At 43.5% G+C, this 22292-nt stretch overlaps 1 protein-coding gene across 5 annotated transcripts in view; it reads right to left on the reverse strand.

The window, feature by feature from the left end:
• Positions 1-321: 321 nt before the first annotated feature.
• The window catches only part of BCAS1 (brain enriched myelin associated protein 1), a 97622-nt gene continuing 75651 nt past the window's right edge, over positions 322-22292 (reverse strand). For 2 of the 5 annotated variants that reach the window (XM_038572627.1, XM_038572625.1), the window contains 4 exons: positions 18923-19096; positions 11116-11178; positions 5248-5511; positions 322-1348 (listed from right to left, as the gene is read on the reverse strand). In XM_038572627.1, the coding sequence (XP_038428555.1) occupies positions 1274-1348; positions 5248-5511; positions 11116-11178; positions 18923-19096 (576 nt within the window). In that variant the 3' untranslated portion in view covers positions 322-1273. The remainder of the gene's footprint in view (positions 1349-5247; positions 5512-11115; positions 11179-18922; positions 19097-22292) is intronic. The other 3 variants (XM_038572629.1, XM_038572628.1, XM_038572626.1) reach the window with 2 other exon arrangements.

The raw sequence follows: 22292 nt of genomic DNA on the forward strand, positions 1-22292 counted from the left end.
GTGTGCACACATTTGTATGCGCATGTGCCCACATACAAGGAGATCTAGGAGCATCCAGGAGGGAAGACAAGGGGGAGGGAGAAGACTGATTTTATACTGTGGAGGAAACAAGTGCCTCGGAGAGAACCAGACACCTGCTTTAACAGTTGGAAATTAAAAGATGCTTTAGATATAAATGTATTTTTTTTTATTAAATTAGAAAAAGAAAGATACAGTATACATGATATCAATCATATGCTACTTTGAATTACATTTTAATAGATTCACGGTCTTGTTTACTCCTCTGTACACGTATTAAAAAAAAAACCTCGAGTATTTGAATAATCTTCTGAAAATTTTTATTAACGGGGGTTACGGGGCGGGTTTGATCAGAAAACATCCTGAGAACATTAGGAAATTACAGACAGACTTGAGATAAGTGTCAGACAGAACAGATGAAGCAAGCCCCTCAGCCATCTGAGAAGCATTAATAATGTAAGATTGCAGAGACCAAATCTTTGTTAGGGCTACAGGATGTGGGATTAAAACGGAGACCTCAGTGCCCCCTTGTGTTGCAAAGTAAACTTGCAACTTCATTTATTCTGCTTTTTTTTTTTTTTTTTTTTTTTTTTTTAAGTTGTAATCCTTGCCCTTGTCGCTGAGCTTCAAAAAGCAATTGTTTTCCCCAAATCATTTCAAACCCTCTGCGGTCAATCTTTTCCCTCTCATCGATAACTCCCAAGGACCCTATTCGAAAAGCAATTCCTATTCATTCCCTTTCCACTCCCCACACTTTCCATCCCAGGATATTGGCAACCTCCCCCCCCAACCCACTGAGCCCATGTTGTCCCTCCTCGAAAGGTGAACTTAGACGGATTTTTGTCCCTCCTCTTAGAGCTGAGAGGATGAGCACGTTTTTACTACAAAGCTGAATTCCGTCCAGCAGGCATTTTTCCTCTGCTGCTTACTTGCCACTGTCATTTTCCATGACTTACCCTGAATGCATTCCTCTGCCCCTCCACCCCCTGTTGCCCCCGCCACCCCATCCAGTCTTCTGACCTGACTCGTTAACCTGCTTAGACCCATCTTTACAGTTATTTACCGGAAAAGATTGGACCAGAGACGTAAATAATACACCTCAATATACAACAGCTCAGGCTTAATTTGTAGGCAGAATTTCATTGGATGGCCATTAGGAGAAAACTATGTACATAGAGTGGGTTCGGGCAGGAGAAGGGGCAGGGAGAAGGCATCTTGCTGGCAGGACAACTTGGTGGGAACTGTAGTGATTTGTTTACTTGGATTTGCCAACTGGTCCGATGGATACAGGGTCTGTTTGCACTTGAGCGTCCAACATCCGCTTTGGTCCCTGGAGAAAAATATAAAGAAGTTGTACCCTAAGGAAAGTCTGAAATATCAAGAGCAACCACTGCCATTTATGTAGCACTTACTCCATGCCAGGTGTTGTGCTAAATAAATTTGCGGGATAAAAGAATGGTCTCCAACCAGATGTTGGAGTGCAATGCCCAGTTATACCAATTTCTAGCTTTGTGAAGTCTTGGAGAAATTACTTAACTCTTTAAACTCAGTTTCTTGGGGTGCCTGGGTGGCTCAGTGGGTGAGCATCTGCCTTCAGTTCAGGGCGTGATCCTGGGGTCCCCGGATCGAGTCCCCCACGGGGCTCCCAGTAGGGAGCCTGCTTCTCCCTCTGCCTGGGTCTCTGCCCCCCTCTCTCTCTCTCTGTGTCTCTCATGAATAAATAAATAAAATCTTTTTATTTTTATTTTATTTATTTATCTATCTATTTATTTTTATCTTTTTAAAAAATAAAAAAATAAACTCAGTTTCTTTATCTTTAAAATGGAAGAGATACAATTTATCTCAAAGGGTTGCTCCAAGGTGAAGTAGTTCCCCTTTGGCCCCACGAGGCATGGACTTTGGGGATAAGAGGCATTAATGTCACCTTTGTCTTCCCTGCTGGGTCAGGACTGCACTTCACAGTTTATGCCAGCCAAGCCAAATCCGCTCTCATCTGGTCCTCTTGCCAGCCCGGTGAGGCACGTGGTGACTATTCACCCAGTTTTACGGATGTAGAAATAGGCTCTAAGATAAGTCAGGACCAGCTTACCGAGCGATGGATGGGCCACCCTGAGTTGGAATCTGGATGGGGCTCCACAGAATCCTAGCACTATATAAAGGTGTCTCTGGGACTCATGACAGTGGGAGAGACGAAGGGGCCATCAGGTGGGTGGTTCTTGGCAAGCTGGGGTGGGGAACCTACTGTTCCTCCAATCAGAGCTCCATGTTGATCAAACAGACCTGTTTCTATATACACATGTACGTGTGTGTCCACACACACGCACATGTACATACGCATGCGCGAAGATTCTGACATCTTCTTTGTAGACTGAGTCCCTCTGCTCAAACCCCAAGTGCTTGCAAATAGTTGCACTTGGTGAATTCTAAAGGCTTCCTTCCAGTTCTTTTCAGACTTTGCATGGAAAGCCAAGGATCCCGCTCCCTGTTAGAATCCAAGCAGCATGATGGGGAGGAGGAAGAGAGGAGCTGAGCAGAGAGGACCTCACCTGGAGGGCGAAGATCAAGCAGGGGTCGGCGGGCAGTGACTTTGGGAACTGACTGGGGCAACTGGTCTTGGGCAAGGAGAGAGAGGGGTGGCACGTGGAGGGAGGGAGAATGAATTGCCGGGAAGGAGCGCCATGGTGAGTTCAGGGTAAGAACAATGTGGGCTGATGTCCCAACTTGGCTGGGTTCAGGCTCTAGTCCATACACAAGGTCCCAGAATATTTGTCAGGGAAATGATAGCATCCACTCTGGAACTCCTCCTTTGTGTCAGGTGCCGGACCCTATAGAGCACATGCTCATTTGATTCCCACAGGAGGCGCAGAGGGGTTACGTGATCAACCCAGGGTCACGTAGCTAGGAAATGGTAGGTCTAGGACTCCGGGGAAGCTGCCTGACTCACAGCATAGGCTCTTTGGCATTGCTCTGTTCTTTCCACTGTTCTACATGCTGTTTGGTCATCTCTGGGCTTCTCCACTCTGGAACCACTGACACTTTGGGCTCCCTTACCTCTATTTATCAGAGGTCACCAATACCTACAGATATTCATGAACCTGGATAATTGGGTAACCATCAGTTTAGAGCAGTTTGCTTCATGTATCTACCCCATCTCAATCACAGCCTGAAGGCTAACTCCAACCTCAAGGTTGTTCTGTGCTCTATGGAACATTTAGCAACATCCCTGGTCTCTACCCACAATGACCCAATAGCACCTGCTCCCAGTGGTGACCATCAAAATGGCCCCTGGGCATTGCTAAATGTCTCCTGCGAATAAAATCACTGGTTCAGAACTATTGGATGAGATCCTGTCAGGTGCAAGGATTTTGTGGGTAAGGAGATATGCAGAGAGCACTCCACGAGCCTCTGACCAAACATAAAATAAAATAAAACCCGCAGACAACCAACACTATCAAGCAAGTGAGGAACTGACTGGGGTGTGAGTGCAGACTCTTTCCAGAACAGCGCCTTCCCCATGCTGTATGCGTCCCCCCGCTCCCATGTGCCATAGGTTGGCAGGGAGTGGTTCAGCCAGAACTTTGGGCAGGGAAAAAAAAAGGCATAGACAGTTTGGAAATGTCTAGAAAAGCCTAATAAGGGTTTACACTCCTCTCCAAGGAACCAGAGCCGAGAATGGAGACCAATTTTCCTGCAAAACCACTGAAAGCACAATCTGTCTTTTAGGCAGCTCCCTGCTTTGACAGTTGGTCTCCTGTCTTTATCACCTCTTAAAAAGATAGAGAAGAGCTTTTTACCAGAGGCTTGGGAGTAGGAGAAGGCCTCTGTGCCAGGGCTTCCCATTTTCAAACAGCCTCCAGCTGTGACTTCTAGCACTATCTCACACTGAGGTTCTGTACACGTCCTCGGACATGGAGACCAGATGGAGATACAATGGCATTCATCATAAAACTTTAAACATGGGGCCCGAGACTCTGTATTCCTAGCAGGCTTCCCATCGATGCTGTCTGGAGACCAAACTCGGGCCCGGAGTAACCATCGTACCCCCACCTCCGTGTATCAGAGGTCACCAATACCTCCAGATATGCAGGGACCAGGACCATGGGGGAATGATCAATTGGTTTAGGGCGGTTTGCTTCATGTACCTACCCCATCTCTACCACAGCCTGAAGGTTAACCCCAGTTAACTCCAGCCCCATGGCTAGTGTCAGTGTTATTTCTTGTCCAGCCCCATGGGCTCAAGCCACACTCCCATGGGTCCTCGGTATGACTTCACCTGTTTCTCCTCCTGGTGGATGCTTGAGCTCCTTGCTTATCTTTTGGTTAGTGGCCTTCAGACTCTCCTCATTTGCCAGGATGTCTATGATCCCAAATAAAAGACATTTACTAGGGCCCTATTTCACTTCATCCATTCCTTCATTCCTTGGACGAACGCTTACGGGGTGTCTACTGAGCTCTAGCCACCGCGCTGGGGAGGACAGCATGTCTGTCCATGAGAGCATGGTCTCTGCTCTCCCAAAGCTAACAGTCTAGGGGAGGAGACAGAGAAGAACCAAAGAGACACACACACAAAAACTAACTAACAAAGGTTAGTTAATTATTGAATGTCTGGCCTCCACTTACCCTGGGCTAGGGCTCTCTAGAAGGAAGGAGCTAATTTGTAGTCACCTCTGTGTAGCCACCACCAATATCAGGTTCAGAGCAGTTTCCTGATTTAAACACATCAAGGCTCCCTTTGCTGCTCCTCATCACACCTGTTCCTGCCAGCCTTGCCTCTGTCCTCCTGTGCTCTCTTCCCGCCAGACTGAATTTCACTTCCCTGCTGTCTCTCCATTGCCTGGAACACACTGGGCCTTCAGACCTCCCCTTGCCTCCTCCACAGGCTAATTTGAGGCCCCACCTCAGAGGTAATCTCCTCCAAGAAGCCTTCCATTCCTTTCAACCTCAGGGTGGGGCCCCAAGCTCACACTCAGGCTCCCTCATACCTGCTTTCTGCATCCTGGCGCCCCCACACTCAGGATCTCCCCAGCCCCCAGCCGCCTGCAGCTGAGTGTCCCCCAGAACCACGATGCCGAGGCCCACCCTGTTCTCTGTGCCCAGCACAGCGCCTGGCACACAGCAGGTGCTCCTGAAATCCTTGGTCGACAAATGCCCAGGCCAGTCCCAACTTGAAGGCAGGAACCACACTCCTGGCCCAAGAGCCTAGAAAGAAGAGGTGAACGATCCACCTACCAGGCCCTTAAAGAAGCCCCCGAGGGACTGTCGCCGCTTCTCCTGTTTCTTTTGGGACCTGTCCCCATTCTGCAGTGAGTTCGCCTCCACCACGGCTGGTTCCACGCACTGGACCGGCTCTTTGGCTTCCTGCTTGGTGCTCTTCTGCTTGTTCCCTTCAGCCACCACCTTCTTGTCCTTGGACGAGCCTTCTTTGCCCTTCTGGCCCGCTCCTGCTGGCTCCGGCTCTGGGCATGTGACAGCCTTCTCCGCTGAGTCCGATGTCTACAGCAAGTTCAAAGAAAATGCATATTTAGTAGCTGTAAGACAACACTCCATAGCTGGTGAATGATTATATTGAAAGAGAGGTGTTCAAGTGTTGGATGCTGTCTACATTTTCATGAGTCCTGGGTGAAACGGAAAAAAAAAAAAAAAAAAAAGAAATGAGAATAATGTGCAAATAGCTGTTAGGGTTCAAGGTCATAGTGGGAGACATTTGTTTATCTGATAATTCATTAATGTACGCTTTCCCAGAAGCATTCTTCCCTCCTTCTCCTGGTACTAGAACTTGGGTTTTCCAAGGAAAACCTTTATTTATTCATCATGGTTCAGGCAAATGAATTCCACCCTTGGACAAAGGCATAGGACTCGGCCTGGCCAATCAGAGCCCTGCACGCGGTAGGGCTACTGTGACTGGTTCAGGATGGCTGAATACAGATAAAAATTGAGCTAATCTCAGAAATTTGGTAAGTCAACCAATGGAGGTCTGTCCACTTTTGATTGGATTTGAAACCATGAAGATGAAAGTGTGGAGCTTCTGAGCCAGCACCATTTCCAGGAAAAATCTGCTTGAAAAGGAAGCCAATAGAGAGAAGAGTGGAGCTGAGAGATGGAGAGAGAGAGAGAGACAGAGACAGAGAGCCCCTGTGCTGATGGCGTCACATATGCCCCTGGATCTAGCTGTTCCTGAAGCTCTTTTGTGCGTAAGCCAGCTTTTTTTTTTTTTTTTTTTTTTCGTAAGCCAGCTTTGAGAGGGTTTCTCCCACTTAACAACCACAGGTGACTCTTTTCTTAGGGATGCCTATTATTTTCTTCATGATTATGTCTACCTTAGTTCCTGGAGTGACACGTTTTTATGTTTATAAAACAGTGGTGAGAGAAGATGAGGGTTTCATTTTTAGTTTTGGATATTCATCTTTCGTCCTAAAGAGAAATTTTTGCAATCCTACTTGGTTCCTATAGTTGAGAGGGATGAAGCTGTAAAATCCAAAATTCTAGCAAATGCTGGGTAAATGACAGATAACAGAATATCTGTAAAGTAAAAGCCCTTTCTCCATAATTTACTTGAACTAAAATTACTATAGGGGCCAGACAGATGAAATAAAAACATGACAGCGGCCAGGGGTAAGAATAGAGGCCTTGTTTTCCCATTTGGGAAAACAGCATAAGGAATATTTCTCGAGTGTAAGAAAAACACCAGTTCAAGCAAGGCTGGCTTTGATGTTGGGGAGAAACTGGAGTGTGTGTGTGTGTGGGGGGGGGCGGAATGTGGTGAATTGTCACATGCCCTGTCCAAAGGGGCAACAGGTGCTCAGACCCAGCCGAGATACTACGTAGGATGACAACCCCAGTGCTGCCAAATCTTCCATTTTTCCCATCGAAGCTTGAAATGGAGTTGTTTTGAGTGAAAAATATGTCAATTTTAAAATGCCGACTTCAAAAGTTTTAAAGCCTGGCTCTCAGAGAACAGCCACGACACCAGTCCCCCGCGGGCCACAACTGGCCCACCGAATGCACGTTTGCAACCTCTGACTTGTGGGAGTGATAGACGTCCCCGAGGTAAGATGTTCTCCGGCCAACTTGCAGTTTGAAGGAGAAAGCCACATGCGGGGAACTGTCATTTCGCATCAGTGTCACGTGTACCCCTTAGAACTAAGCAGGAGGACAGAAGACTCCCTGGTCCCGAAAGGCTCCCGAGGGCAGAGCTCCTTGGAGAAAGGAGACGTCATCAGACACCGAGGGCATCAGACACCTGCCACCGCAGGCCCTGAATCTCTCCGCCAGGCCCGGGCTGCGAAGTGGTAGCAAGTGCTGAGCAGGGCACGGACGCCCGCGTGGGGCAGGGGCCGAGAGCAGAGACTCACACTCCCCCGTGATGCTCTTCAGAAAGACCACGCACCGTTTGAACATCTTGTTAACTGTTTTTGTTGCAGAGAAGATGATAAGATCCAGTCATTGGCTAAGGGCTTGGTGTTTGGAGTCCAAAGCGTTGTGCCTATTGCAATGCATTCGAGTATGTTAAAAACTTTACCTAGAAAAATGGTCACCGTGATGCACCCAAAACTAGTCTTTAAGCATTCAGAGTGGCTTAGGCCAATCCATTCAATGAATCCATTCCAAAAAAAAAATTTTTTTGAGACCTACTAAGCGCCTAGTGTCATAAGAATCTGGAGCTATAGGGGCGCCTGGGTGACTCTGGTTGAGCATCTGCCTTTGGCTCAGGGTGTCATCCCGGGGTCCTGGGATCGAGTCCCCCATCGGGCTTCCCGGCCTCCTTCTCCCTCTGCCTGTGTCTCTGCCTCTCTCTGTGTGTCTCTCGTGAATAAATAAGATCTTAAAAAAAAAAGAACAGAGTGTGGTTCTGGTTCCATCGCATCCTCACTGTACGGCCTGGAATAAACCGCTGGCTCTCTCACTTCCTCATCCGTGTGGGAGAAACAAAGGAAATCATACCCCCTGGTCTGAGGATTAAAGTAGCCAATAACGGGAAACCTGCATCACGTGGCGCCTGGCCCTTGGGAAATGCCAAACTTCGGGGGACCGAAGTTTTTGCCTGGGAGAGGGGGGAGCTCCAGGACATGTGCTTCATTTTAAAACCACAGAGTCCCAGGCCAACTGGGAAGAGTCAGTCATCCTGACCCAACACTCCAGCAGCGATTCTTTCTGACAGATTCCTTGCGTGTGGACCCCAGGGCCTGGTGCAGACGAAGGCCTCAGGGCACACTCGGTCACCCCAGTGTCCCTGTGCCCCTCCAGGCTCGTCTCTCAGGCCTTTCCCCCTGTTCTTTCTGTTCCAGCCACGTGGCCTCCTCTTCCTCCTGAACCAGCTGATTCCCAAGAAGGGGCTTCTCGGTCCCTGTAACTTCTGCTCAGGATGTTTGTTCACAGGGTTTGACACTTCTTTCCTGTCAAGTCTCAGCTCAGATGTCTCCTCCTTGGAGAGCCAGTCCCTGTTGAGAGGGTCTAAAGAAGCCCGACCCTTCTCTGACAAAACACTGCTCTGGGTTTTTTTTTTTTTTTTAATGTTTGCATTAATCTTGGGGATTTCTTGGCTCCCTTGAGACTGTTCCGCCTGCCTCCCTCTGCTGGAAGGGGAGCTCCAGAGAACAACACTCTTCTGTGTTCCGTGGCTTTAGTCCCAGCACCTAGTCTGACACATAGTAAGTCTCCACCAAGATGGGTTGAATGAATGGCCAGCAACTTGCCTTCCAGATGTTTCTACACTATTTTCCCTCCGCAAATCATTGCAGCGCAGGGAGTGAGAAGTGCCTACACATCAATAACTTTCACAGGGCATTGATTTTTTTTTTTTTTTTCCAGGAGGGGAGCTTTCAATGGATCAGGTCCATTTACCACATGGTTACGCCATTGCTATTAGGCTTAAATGTTCTTCTTAATGGCTTAGAAACTAACTTCTAAAAATAACAGATGGCTGGTTCCTTATATCCCGAGTAAGCTAAGAATCTAAACTGTGCGTGGATTGCTTTGTCATTAAATGTAGATGATTTAAAAATTTTTGCTTGGGATTTGATCCTGTCTCAGAATTTTTTTTTTCTGTCTCAGAATTTTGAACAAAAATTATTCTCACCCGAATCATCCAAGTGTATCCTCCCCCTGGAACCCAGCAATGCTGGCAGGAAGTCGGAGGACAGGATCATGGGAACATCCCATTTGATTCACATCCTGGAAGCACAGCTAGACCAGGAGGTGCCTGAGGCTGCTTCTTCTGGAATCATCAGCCCAGATATTTATAATTCTGAGAAGGCAAGTCAGAAAGGAGCAGAGAATGTCTATTCCCACCCCCAAAATTAACCTAAGCATTTATCATCTCTCCAAGTCTCCTCCAGTCTGGATCCAGGGCCCTCTAATGGATTCTCAGGTCACTTCTAGGTGAGCGTAAATGGGATAAATTTCTAGCTCATTCATATTTTTGCTGACATCACTTACATTTTAGAATCGCTATGATTGGCATAACCATTTCACATTTGGATCCTAGACAAAACATATAATTATATTTAAATCTTTCATATTAAATAAAGTAAATTTATCATATTTCCAAGGTAATCTACTTCAGGATTTTTGGTTGTAACGCTGTCCTGAGAATGATTTTGGGGCAGGCATAGTGATAAAAGTCATAGTTTTTTGAAAAAGAAAAACTAAAATAATTTGAATGCAGCAAAAACAATATATTCCCTGTTGAAATATATGGGCTAATCCAATTATTATGGAAATAGAAATAACAATAAATTTTTTACAGTCATTGCTGTCCATTTGTGTGTGTGTGTGTGTGTGTGTGTGTGTGTGATATGAACAATACTATAGGGTGGTAATTTCCTATCAGTGGCAAAATAGTAACAAAATAATAACTGCTATGGCTTCATATGTTGAAGCCCCAAGCTCAATGTGACAGTATATGGAGTAAGAAAGTAATTAAGGTTAATTGAGGTCATAAGGATGGGGCTCTCATTCAATAGGATCAGTGTCCTGGTAAGAGCTGCCATGTGAGAACATAGCAGAAAGCAGCTGTTGGAAAGCCAGGAAGAGAGCTTTCCTCACTGGAAACCATGCTAGCGTCCTGGTGTTGGATTTTCCAGTCTCCCAAACTGTGAGAAAATAAATCTCTGTTGTTAAAGCACCGAATCTATGGTAGTTTGTATGGTAGCCCACATGGCTTCACGTAGCAGCTAACATTTACTGAGTCCCCTGTACTAGGACTGTTCCAGGGGCATTACACGTGTTGATTCATCTCAGTATGACAACATCACGAGGCAGTACTTTTCCTAGCTCCACTGTATGGATGAGTAAACTGAGGCACGGAGGGGTTTGGTAAGTTGTTTTTAGTCACACAGCTAAAAAGTAGCAGAGCCAGGATTCGAACCCAGGCGGTCTAAGCCTGCAACTCACACTCTTAACCAGTTCTCTGTATCGCAAAAATCAGTCAAGAATATCTGAAGACACTTTTTGTGGAGGTATAATTTTAAGTTAAGAGAGTGTAGGTTATAAAATAGGGTGTCGAGAATGAGATGATCCCATTTTCAAAAAGGATACATGTAGTTACAAAAATGTCATAGCTATGATTCGTTAGAATGGATAAAATAATGGGGGAAAAACCCACATGGTCCCATGCCTTCCACCCATTTTTTTTTCAAGAAACAGTTCCTACTCTATGCCAGGCACTATCCCATGTGACAGAAAAGGCTCCAGACACAGAAAGGAAGGAATAGAGGGGACAAAACTAATAGACAAATGACTTATTACAATGTATGATAAAGCCCATGAAGTAAGAAAACAAGATGCAGTGATGATGGTAGGAAATAGGACATCTCTTTGAGGAGGTGATATTTAGGCCAAGACTTGAAGGATAGGAAGGGATCTGCCATGTGGAGAAGAGGGAAAAGCCTGTGTTAATAAGATGTAGCTGAGAAACTCTAGCTCGTTCATGCATGAATCCGCAGAGCCCAAGATAGTGCCTGGTATACAGCAGGTGCTTCACCTAGAGGTGGTAAATGACTTGTCTGTGGTTGAGAGTTGCATCGGCAACTAGGCTAGACAGAAGTGAGAAACATCCAAGCTAAACCCACCACCGAACAGGGTTGACAGATCACTTACTTGATGGCTGGAGTCTTTCCCCTTTTCTTCTGAGTGGGTGATCCCTCCATCCCCTTTCACTGACTAAAATAACAAACAGACAATGGCCTTTCAGCTACCACGGCACAGTAACATGGAGAATGCAAGGGGAGGTTCTGAAATGGATGACCTCAGTCATTCATTATTGAGATTCGGGGTCAAGACACATGGAAGACCAGCTAGAAATGTATTACTCATGAGATACATGACTTCCATGTGGCTTGTAACCAGAGTCCGATTATATTCAAGTGTTGGTTTCCCAAAATAACCACAGCGATAGAAGTCTTAAACCCTGGGACTAGGTTAATTCTGGGATAAAGAAATGATCAAAATGCTAATGTTGGAACCAGGAGGTGGTATTACATACGAATGAACAAGCAATTAAACCGTTGGTAGCCTTCTCTTGGTGACACTTAGGTGGTGGATGTTTCCTTGCATTTTTTCCCCTTGCAGAGAGATGGGGTTTGTCGAACATCCTGTTTTCCACTTTTAGCAACCCCGGTGCCCCGTGGCATCACTGACAGTGTTGGATGGGTTGAATTCACAGCTTTGGTCCCTTAAAGCACACTCTCAACGAAGAGTCCAAAAAGCGTGACCGCAGGACCACAGCTTCAGGGTCACTTGGGAGTTTGTTAGAAAAATACCAGTTCTCGAGAACCAAGCCAGATCCACTGAGTCAGAAAGTCTCAGGGGTGGGGCCGAGCCACCTGTGCTTCGGCAGGCTCTCCAGGTGATTCTGAAGCACACTTGAGTTTGAGCATCACTTTTCAAAGCCAGTTGGCAACAGAAAAGTGCAGACCATACTGGGGCCTGGCAGTTTTAACTGTGGGTTAAGTAATGCTCTATGCCTGATGCTTGATAAAGTACCCAAGAAACCTGGTAACGGATTGTCCAGTTCTTATCAACAATTTTGAGTCGGGTTTAATTCCCACAGATTTTGTCATTGCTTATCGGCTCTTCCTCCTGGGCTGGAGGGAGTGTACAAAACAGGGGTTAGGCAATGGGGGCAAACGGGAAGACTTCAGATCCTACTGTTATTATCTTAGCTGGTCTGCCAGCAGACAGCAAGAATCTCTAACACCTACATCAGGGACAGTTAAAAATATGAAAGGCACTCAGATAATTTTTTGACTGATTCATTTTATATGTTTCTGTAACCTGAGGTATGGTGTGCATATTAGTAAAGATAATGAAGATTATTAGTTATGAGGGCTACCTTTTAGTAGAGTGCTTGCTAAGAGCCAGGCACTGCACTAAATGAGATGGTAACCTCTGCTAGTTCATTTTTTCATCATGTAGAACCTTAAGATAGAGGAAGGATCTGCCTCATTTTATAAGCAAGAAAATGGAAGCTCAGAGAAACTAGCATGGGTCATGGAACCAGCAGATTAGGGAGTCAGGATTTGACACCAGACAATGACTCCGAATTCCATACTCTTCACCGTCTCCCCGTTCTGTCCCAACACATTTTTTATTGAGCATCTACTAGGAAGCTCGCTCCCTAATTAGGAAAGACAATAAGGGCTTGAATAAGATGGAGGTCGATAAATCTCAAACAGGGAGGTTTGTGGGACCTGCTCATCCTCAGAGGTCAACCACACTCGTCTTTAAATTCTACTTGGTGCTGCTCCAAATCAGAAGTCTTGACTAGGACTGTCAATGGTTTAACAGAGGATGGGAATTTTTATGCCTTTTCCTGCCTCAGAAGCAGCCTTTACAGAGCTTGGCATAGGGTGGAAGTTTCATACATGCTTCTTGATCAGTTGTGAATGGAAATCTTTCTTCAGCCTGAACCCCTAATGTCTGGAAGTTGCATCTGCTTTTCTTAGGGGCATCATTGTCATGGCTTCCCCAAGGTGTTCAGCCCAAAGGCAAATAAGGATCTGTTTGTCCTCTACATACATTGTAGATGCATTTAGATCGAAAATGTTTTGTTTTATTTTTTGTTTTTTGTTTTTGTTTTCCCTCGGAGTCTTCTGCTTTGTTCCACAAGGGCCAGTCTTGCTTGAGAACATTTAGAAAAAGAAATTGGCTTTCTGGGCTATTATTTCTCTCCCTATAACCAGCTCTGTCAGCCTCCTCATTGCATCCAAAGGATTTGTCATTCCGGGACTTCATTTGCCACCAAAATTCAGGCTTACAACCCACATTTCCTAGTATCCTTTAGAATATGCTGTCCATCTTCACTAGCTGCCCTGTGGGGAATGCTGAATGGCAAAATCAGCCAAACAGACAAATAAAATGGCTTTTTAAGCAAAATGTAAGTGGAGATCCAGAGGCATGCATGGCCCCTGGTGTCACCTTCCTGCCCGAGAGATTTTTAACTTCCTTTTAGGGGTTTCAATTTGGTATCTGTTAGGTCCTCTGCCAGTTTAAGGTTTAAATCTGCCTTTCCCCCCCTCTCTTTCTTTGCTAGCCCTTGGAGTAAAATTTGGATTGAATCTAAAGGCTTTCTTGGCAGCAGTGGATCTAGGTTAGCATCCTGAAAACAGCCCCTCAGGCTGTCAGGGAGATCATTGCAAAGAAGTTCAAATTAAAAAAAAAAAAAAGAAAGAAAGAAAGAAAAGAAAAAAAGAAAAGAAAAGAAAAGAAAAGAAAAGAGAGAGAGAGAGACTATCTCAAGCTTTTCTATGATTTTCCTCTGTTATTCATTTTTAAGCATAAAAAGCTGTATATTTGCAAAGGTGACTGACTTTATGCTGAGTTTAGACTAAGGGTCTTTCTAAATCCTTCTCTCCCTTCTTTTCTTTATTTTCCTTCTATCATTCTTTTTTTCCTCTTTGCTGAGTCCTCTTTCAGAGGCCAATTCAAATAGTTCATTTTGGGCTTTGTATTCAAAGACCATAACCACAGAAGCTCATTTTCTTCAGCTGTCAAAAATAGAGTTGCTGTTTAAAGAACCCAAATTTTTTTCAGGGGCTATCTAATACTTTAAAAAGAACAGTTTGAAGACTACCAAGTAATTTCAGAGATTTTCTAGTTCAATACTGAGCGACTTTCTTCCACAGGTTTATTTTTATTCTCGAGAGCCAAAGATGAAGCATCTCAGGGCATCCAACTTGCAGTGTTGGGATGGAATCTGGTTGTGACATCCAAGCTTTGCATATTAGTAAAGTCATTTTTATTTCTTTCATTGTGTCATGCATTCTGATAGCTTGGTACTTGGAGGAGCATTTGAAGACTCTCCAGCATGTATCACTTAGATATTCAAAATTCTAGTGGAAATGTTTGGTGGGCAGTTCACATTTCTTTGAAAGGAGTGCAAGTGGATTTCTGATGGCCATCCAGTCCAACCGAAGTTGAGATTTTAAAGAAGAATTGAGAAGATGTTTTAATTTAGTGTGAGGATATCAGCAAGATAGGTTACTAGATCAGCCTCATCGTAACAAATCCAAGGAACTGGACCTGCTTGAAGTTTCCAGAATCAACAAAGGCAATGAGTCCAACCTTTGTGTTTTACCAAGATGCTCACTTGAAACAGAACTGGACCATCAGACAAAACTACGCAGCCAAGGCAAATCTCATTTCAGTGACAAATATATACAGAAAATGTACAGCCAAGCTTTATGTAAGCCATGCATTAATTCTCATCTTTCTTGCTTTGTTGTAGTTTCAGGTGATTTTAGATGAGCACAGAAAATACTACCAGGGGAATCACAAAAACAAAGCTATGGTTGCTCTACCTTCATGTACTCGCAAAGAAAATCAGCTGCCAGGAGCACAGAAAGCCACAACCACATGTAAGTACAAGGGCGAGCTTCAGAATCAGAGAAAGCCTGAGCTTGAGTTCTGGCTGCCATTTACCAGCTCTGTGACCCCGACCAGACCCCTTAAACACGCGTAGTCTTCATGGTCTTCTCTGCACAGGAATGTGTTGCACAGGGTTTTTAGGTTAATAAATGAGATGATGTGTGCACTGTGCTAGCATACTGCTGGCCAGGCCATTGGCACATGATAAATAACCAATAGTATTGTCATCATTACTGTTAATTATTAACTGAGAGTGCCAATGACCACAGAATCCCCTTTAAGGGTAAAACGGAACACAGGCCCCTGTGGAGACAGGAATTACCCAAACCAATGTTACTTTCAGAAACCTTCTCTCGAAGAGCAACTCTGTATTCATAGTCAATACTTGGGGCAGAATCAGAGATCAAGAACTTGAGCTAGAAGACTCCTGTTTTTGTTTTTTAATTTTTTTGTTTGACAATTATCATCACGAACCATCCTCTTTTTTCCTCCAGAGGGTAAATTTCAACAGGTTTTATTAGATTTATAGATTGAATGTAAGCAACGGAAGACCATGATTTCCTGGCTGTATCCTCATTCCAGTCTCACATTTGCCCAATATTAAAGCTCACAGTCCCTCTCTGTGCCTGAGAACATTGTTCCAACAAAGAGCTTCTTATAAAACTAATGGTCTAAAGAAAGAGACAGGAAGAGAATTAAATGAAACAGTAGGTGACAATGGTTTGGAGGAGGAAACCACTTTTCAAGTACAGGGTGTTATTAATATTGGCAAACTATAAATCTATATCTCTATAATTCTATCCAGCACCTTACGGTTTCATCTGCCTACCTGGTTTGTGGGCACATGAATAGAGTTCTCCACCCACTCACTTTATAAAAATATACTGGCACTTCAAATATCCAATTTCTTGACATACACTTGAATTAATACATATAAGAATCTTTTTCTATTTAGGGCATGACAGATGTCTTAGAGATTCCTTGCAATTATTTTGAAAATCTGTAGGAGCCCATAGGATTTTTGTGAAGTGATAGATCTACATGTGTCAGATGCTGTGTGAGGATTTACGTGACTCTATTTTTCCTGAAATATAATTTTTTTCTACTGAAATAGGATTATTTGAAAAATCATATTCTTTCCATTTCTATTTTTATGAGAGGTTAATTTCTGGAAAGAAAAACATCTCATTAGAAATAAACTGGGCAATGCATTTTTTAAAATGCAACCATGAGTCACATTGCCAGGGGACAGCAAAATATGCTTTCTGAGAGAAATTTAAGGAAGGCAAAGGCAAAGCAATGATCTGATGAATGCTGATGTTGATTCCAAAACAAGGGTGACGCCTTTACAGTTGGCTTCACTCTTCTATTTATTAAATCAATTATTTTAAAAAGAACTATATTTTGCCAACAATATCTAAAATCAGTTTGAAATGTTCATTTATTTGGCTTAAAAAAATAAAAAGCTCAGTGATGAGTCAGGGGTTGTTTCAATTTTCAAGCCCTTGGAGCAGGGTTTGGATTGGTTTGGGTTTCTTCTGTGTAAATCCAGACTTTAGATTCATTTGGAAGGCACGAAATGTTAGCTCAAAGTGTTTCCTGAAAACAGTTTCTGAAGCCAGCGCCCAGGAATGCATGCTGTGGGATATTAGCACATACGCATGAAGGTAGGTGCACAAGGATGTTCATCAGGTTAGTTAGTGAAGCACCTGAGGTCATGTGCCTGAGACACATGGTGTGTGCTCACTGCAGGTGGCCTAGAGTTAAACGTTTGTTTTCCTCACTAGGCTTCATTCTCCAGGAGGACAGGGGCCACGTCCACTTACTGTTGTATCCCAATGGCTGGAATACAGTGGGTCCTCAATGATTATTTGTTGAATAAATGACCAAATGAAGTGCAACAAGTTGAAAACAAATCAAACGTCCATCAAGAGAACAATGGTTAATCTGAATATGATAAATCCAGATGATGTGATTCAACGAAGTTGTTATAAAGAATGGAGTGGCACTATATCAGGGACACCTCACCAAATACCCACAGGGATAGGGCCAGTGACATAAATGAGTGAGCTGGGCTGGATGTGGCAATAGGGAGTCATGAGATCATGGCAAACTGGAAAACCCATGTTTTCTGTGTATTTGAATTATTATTATTACTACAATGGCAATATATTGTTATAATGAAGACAAAACAGACTGCAAGACGAGAATCATTAGGTTATCTGGAATCTTTAGGGAAAACCCTTCAAATTACAGAAGCTTTGGAATTTCAACATTAATAGAAAGGAAAAACGTTCAAGATCCCAGGCATAAGTCTTCCTATGGCCGGTAGATAATAAGACATTATTATAATGGACATTATAAGATCTGATACTATGAATCCACTGCGGATTGCTCCAGAAAAATGTATCCTCTTCTACCTCTATCCCTATCCTATGGAGAATCAATTATAAAAGACTCTTTTGTTTCTAGTTTGTTCCTCTAAGAGTTCAGAGGTACCCAGTTTCTATGGCTAGAAAATATCTTCAAGAAACCTAGAGGGGAGAGCTCTGGATGGTGAATTTAAGTAATGTGGGACCTCATTAGAATTTAAGGATGTAGTGGGAAGTTTAGTCATCTTTCATACTTTATTTGGAGTCTCTTGCATTTTCTTGTCTTTAAGAAGTCTCAGGTTAGTCATTTGGGAGAGAAAACCATAATTTGTTATGTTGGTGGTGGCAGCAGGGGGATGGGTAATCCCCCAACCCCACCCAGAAAGAGGAAAGTTGGATCACTCTCAGTGTTATGATGAACTATTTGAGGATTCCATTTGTAATGTAGATGGGTTGCCAGAAACAGGCCAAATGTTCTTTTCTTTCCTGACATTGTGTAAAAATTGGTTGAAAAATCTCAGATCTTGATCCCTGTTTTCAGTGCCAAATTGCAGAGAAATGACCAGGAATATAGGTGGGCTCCCATCCATACATGTTGCTCAATACTTACTCTGCGCTTCCTACTCCCAGAGAGTCCAGTGATAAAAGAAAACGACTCCTGTTGACAATTTCTAACAGAGTTATTTCTAATATGCCTCAGCTCCCACTGGCAAGGGTTTTGTGTTATGTTATGTTGTGGTGTGGGCTAGAATGAATTCCTTAACAGGCAGAGCCTATGAAACCAGAGGGTTGCTTTCTCAGAGGATTAAACTTCCAAATACTCCTGAAAATAATGGTACACAATAATGAAATTCTTGTTTCTCATTAAAAGAGAATTAAACCAACGACCTTCTACATGGGTTTTTGCTTTTTTGTCTTCCAACCAAGTTGGATTTGGTTGTATTATATTATTTAATTTCTTGGATGCTTAGTTATTTAATGTACATGACACTTTACAGACACCAAAAAACATGTCTGCATTCTTTCCATTTTATGCAAGTTAAAAGCCTGGCAAATTCACCAACTGATTTATACACATTCACTATTAGAAAATTATGCTGTCACTTTATAATTGGAATTATTTCTAAATCAGCTTTGTCCAAATTTGTGTCTCTCACACGTCACTTTCAGAATTTTTCCAGCATCAATATATAACTTGGCCTATTTCTTGCCCAGTTCTTTAAACAATGCCTTATGTTCTTTATGTAAATAAATGTATTTTCAAAGGAAACTGCATCTCATTACCATAATGAGAAAAACAATATCATTTGCCATAAACAGAAGGAAACTTTAAAAATAACTTAAATTGAAAGCGAACAATAATATTAACTTCTGGATGGATGCTGCTGTCTGCCAAAGCTCAGGACCCAAGGCCAGCTCTTTCTTTGTTAAAAAGGGAGTTGTCAGGAGTTAAGGAAATATTAAGGAACATTGGAAATAAACTGAGACTTGCTCTATGATTGAGTCAGTAGGATGAAAGGCAATTGTCTCCCTGCACACGACAGATTTCATTTATATCCCATCTCCACCACGTACAATTACGTCTTACCCCACCTGAGACAGGTCCTTGACTCTCAGAAGCTGATGTGGGTATTTCAGTTTTCCTGTGCTGGGAGCAGGTGGCTTACCATTTGTCTGAGAAACGCCATCAGGGATGTTCTCGGTGGTTTGTATTCTTCTCTTTTGAGTTTTACTTCTGTGGGTTCAGGTGTGGCATCTCCTTCTTCATTGAGATCCACTGTTTGTAAGGCTGATTCTACTTCCTCAGACTTTACAACCTCTACTGGTGATTCACACACCACCTGGATTATTTTGCCAGGTAATAAGACAGTGAAAAAAAAAACATTCCCCAAAATAAGCTTTCTGAAGTGGGGTCTTGGTTGCCCCCTTGTCCACATAGTGTTATAGGTCTGAACGAGTGAACATTTCTACACAGGCACATCTTCAAGAAGCAATGTACATGTCATATAATGTACTTTCAAACAGCCAATTTCTGGGGAAAAAATGCCAAATATGCCACTTGGAAGTGGCAAAAATCCTGCTCCATAAGGTACAGGCTTAGGTAGGAAGCCCTTCCTGGGGACTGCTGTCTACAGAATGCTCAGTACCCCTTCCATTCCAGTAGGCCCACCTCTTTGGTCTGCCATCAAGGTGACTTACACCTGGCCTGGGTAAAAATCAGGAGTCAGCATTTCCTTAAAGGTCCAGTCTTAGAGATGGTGACCATGACATCTTCCACCACCTGCCCTAAGATAACCACAACTTGGAAGGACCCATTCTCTTTGTGGAAAAGGTAGCACGAAAGCCACACTGGATTTAACAGACTGGATCTCCTCTTTAGCTTACTTCCCACCCTACCCCAGGCCAGTCATTTGTATTTGTTTCTTACCCGAAGTTCATGCTTTCAGAAGAAAACTGAACTTGGTAAGAAAACCATAGGTAAGTTCCTGACAGCCCCCTGCAAAGTACCCAGTGAGCTCAGTGCCCCAGGATGTCTATAGGGGGAAAGAGATGGCCAGCAACAAGGGGTTTGGATGGAAGGTCCAATTCACCTGCATTCTGATTCTAAATTCTGTTCTTTTGCATTGCCTCACTCCATTTGTGCTGTGCCCCAGTCACATCTGGAACAGAGGCTGCTTTGCATTGGTCCCTGCAACAGATTGAATTGGCCTGGAGAAGGCTCCATAATTTCTTTGTTTCCTCAGGCAGGGGCTGAGAGGCAAACTACTACCACATCCATCTTAGATACTGTTTTCGTATGGCTGTGAGCTAAGAATGGATTCTACTTTTTTTTTTTAAAGGTTGTAAAATGTTTTTACAAGATGAAAGACAGGCAACAGACACTACGTGTGGCCTGTAAAGTCTGAAATATTTACTACCTGGCCCTTCACACCATAAGTTTGTCATCCCTTGCCTCACAGAAAGGCGCTCTAGAGCCAAAGGCATCTTTGCATTTGTCTTTGCCGGTGCTGGACCCCCCAGCTTCCTCTGAATCTTATTCTTCTGGCCAAGGAGTAGGGGGAGGGAACTTAGGTATTTCCAAAAACACCTGTATGCCTGTGGAGAAATTATTTTCCTTTCCTTCATGCCAAACACACCATTAGTTTGCACACAGCCCCACAGCCCCAGTGATCCAGATTGAGAAGGACCCCCCCTTAATTTCTGTGTTATCAACCAAAGCAGGAAGTTGCCCATAAACAGATCAGCATGAGGGAACACCCCAAAATACGGCAACTAAATCACAGCCATCTCTCCCCACCTTCAATTTTATAACTCATTGTCATAACTTCTAGCAGCTTTCTGTTGTAGGTAAAGATCTAGGTTGGGGAATCATCAACTCAAAAGTCCAAAGGAGGCAAGGCAGGTTATATTTATATGGATTGACCATAAGACACAAATGAGCTGATGAACAAGTCAAGGTTTCCCATCTAAAGACACTGAAAGAATGAAAACACTGGACTGGCCAAACAGGCCCATCTTGGGAAACTAAGCTGAGACCGAAGCCAACTGACATACTGGGATTGGCGGTCAGATGTGATCATGGATTTCCCCATCTAGGCCTGATTCAATTCAATTGCAATTCTGAAGAAAGAAGCTTCTGCCCCAAGAGTCTGGGGGTAAGCCTGAAATGCAGGTAGTCTAATGTAGTGGTCTCGCAGGTCTCGCAGCCTATAGCGCCAGCCTAACTGGCTCTAAGTCTCCACTCTATCCCATACAGAGGCTCTAAAATGAGGTCTCTACCCATCTCTGTACCTGGGTTTTTCTAATTCTATACACATCTGAATGTTGTTTGCAAAATTAAATCAGGCAGTGCACATAAAGTTCTTAGAAATGTGCCTAACACATAACAAGCACTCAATTAATACTAGCAGTAGTTACTTGTGCTATTATGAGAACCATTTATTCCATGGGCCCGAATTATGAGGAATCACCCACCATGCCCATGCCCACTTTTTAGAGATGATATTAATAACTATCTCTTACTATGGCTGATATCATGCAAGGTACTTTTAATATATTACCTTGGTGAATAGTTATTAAATTATTAAACAGCTCAGAGTAAGTAACATTATTGCTATCCTAGAGATGAAGAATCTGAATGATTGAATGACTTGGCCAAAGTCCCAGCCCAGGTAAGTAGCCATTTCAATGAGGATGGGGTTGTGTACCAGTAACTGAATGTCTAATAGTGACTTTACTAGAAAAAATATAAAACAAAAAGTTTGCAAGTGAGAAGTTCTAGGACTGGTTCAATGGCTCCACAATGTCTTTAAGAATCTGGGCTCCTTCTATCCTTTGACTCTGCCATCCTTGGCATGCTGGGTTACCTCATGGATATGAAATAGCTGCTACGGTTCCAGGCATCATATCCTCAACCCAATGTCTTAAAAAAGGGAGGAAGGCTATAGCAAAATGTTTGTTCCAAATGAACTTCTGTATTTTGATTTCCTACCTTAGCATACATTCTATTGGCCAGATGTGGTCACATCCTTACCCCTAGATAAGTCATTGTTGAAAAAAAAATGGGATCATTGCTGTAGACTAATCATGATCAAATTCTTCGGGGGTGTGGTAGTTGCCAACCTTGCCCAACATCAAGGGAAGAAGGGTGGAGAAATGGGAAATAGCCCTTAGGTGGGTAATGACCAGAGTCTGACTCATTTAATCTGGGTTCAGAATTATTCTGTCTTTGAAACAGCATGTTTCTTTTTTGTATGCAAGAGCCTGGAGGGAAAATTACATAATAAAAATGATCAGACTATATGGCAGTGACTTCATCAATCATTTTTTTTGATTGCCAATGGTTTTCTTGCTGGGCCTTTAAACATTTGAGTGATGTCAACTCATAAATCCTAGGCCAGAGTCCATTGTTCAAAACACAACTGTTTCGGTAGGCATTTAAAAAAAGCTGATTTTGGGGGAACTTCTAGAGACTCCCATTAACTTTGAAGCCAAGAAATTGGCTTTCAGCAGCCAGGGAAAATCCACTGATTTCCA

This window comes from Canis lupus, chromosome 24 (assembly GCF_011100685.1).
Source record: "Canis lupus familiaris isolate Mischka breed German Shepherd chromosome 24, alternate assembly UU_Cfam_GSD_1.0, whole genome shotgun sequence".
NCBI lineage: Eukaryota > Metazoa > Chordata > Mammalia > Carnivora > Canidae > Canis > Canis lupus.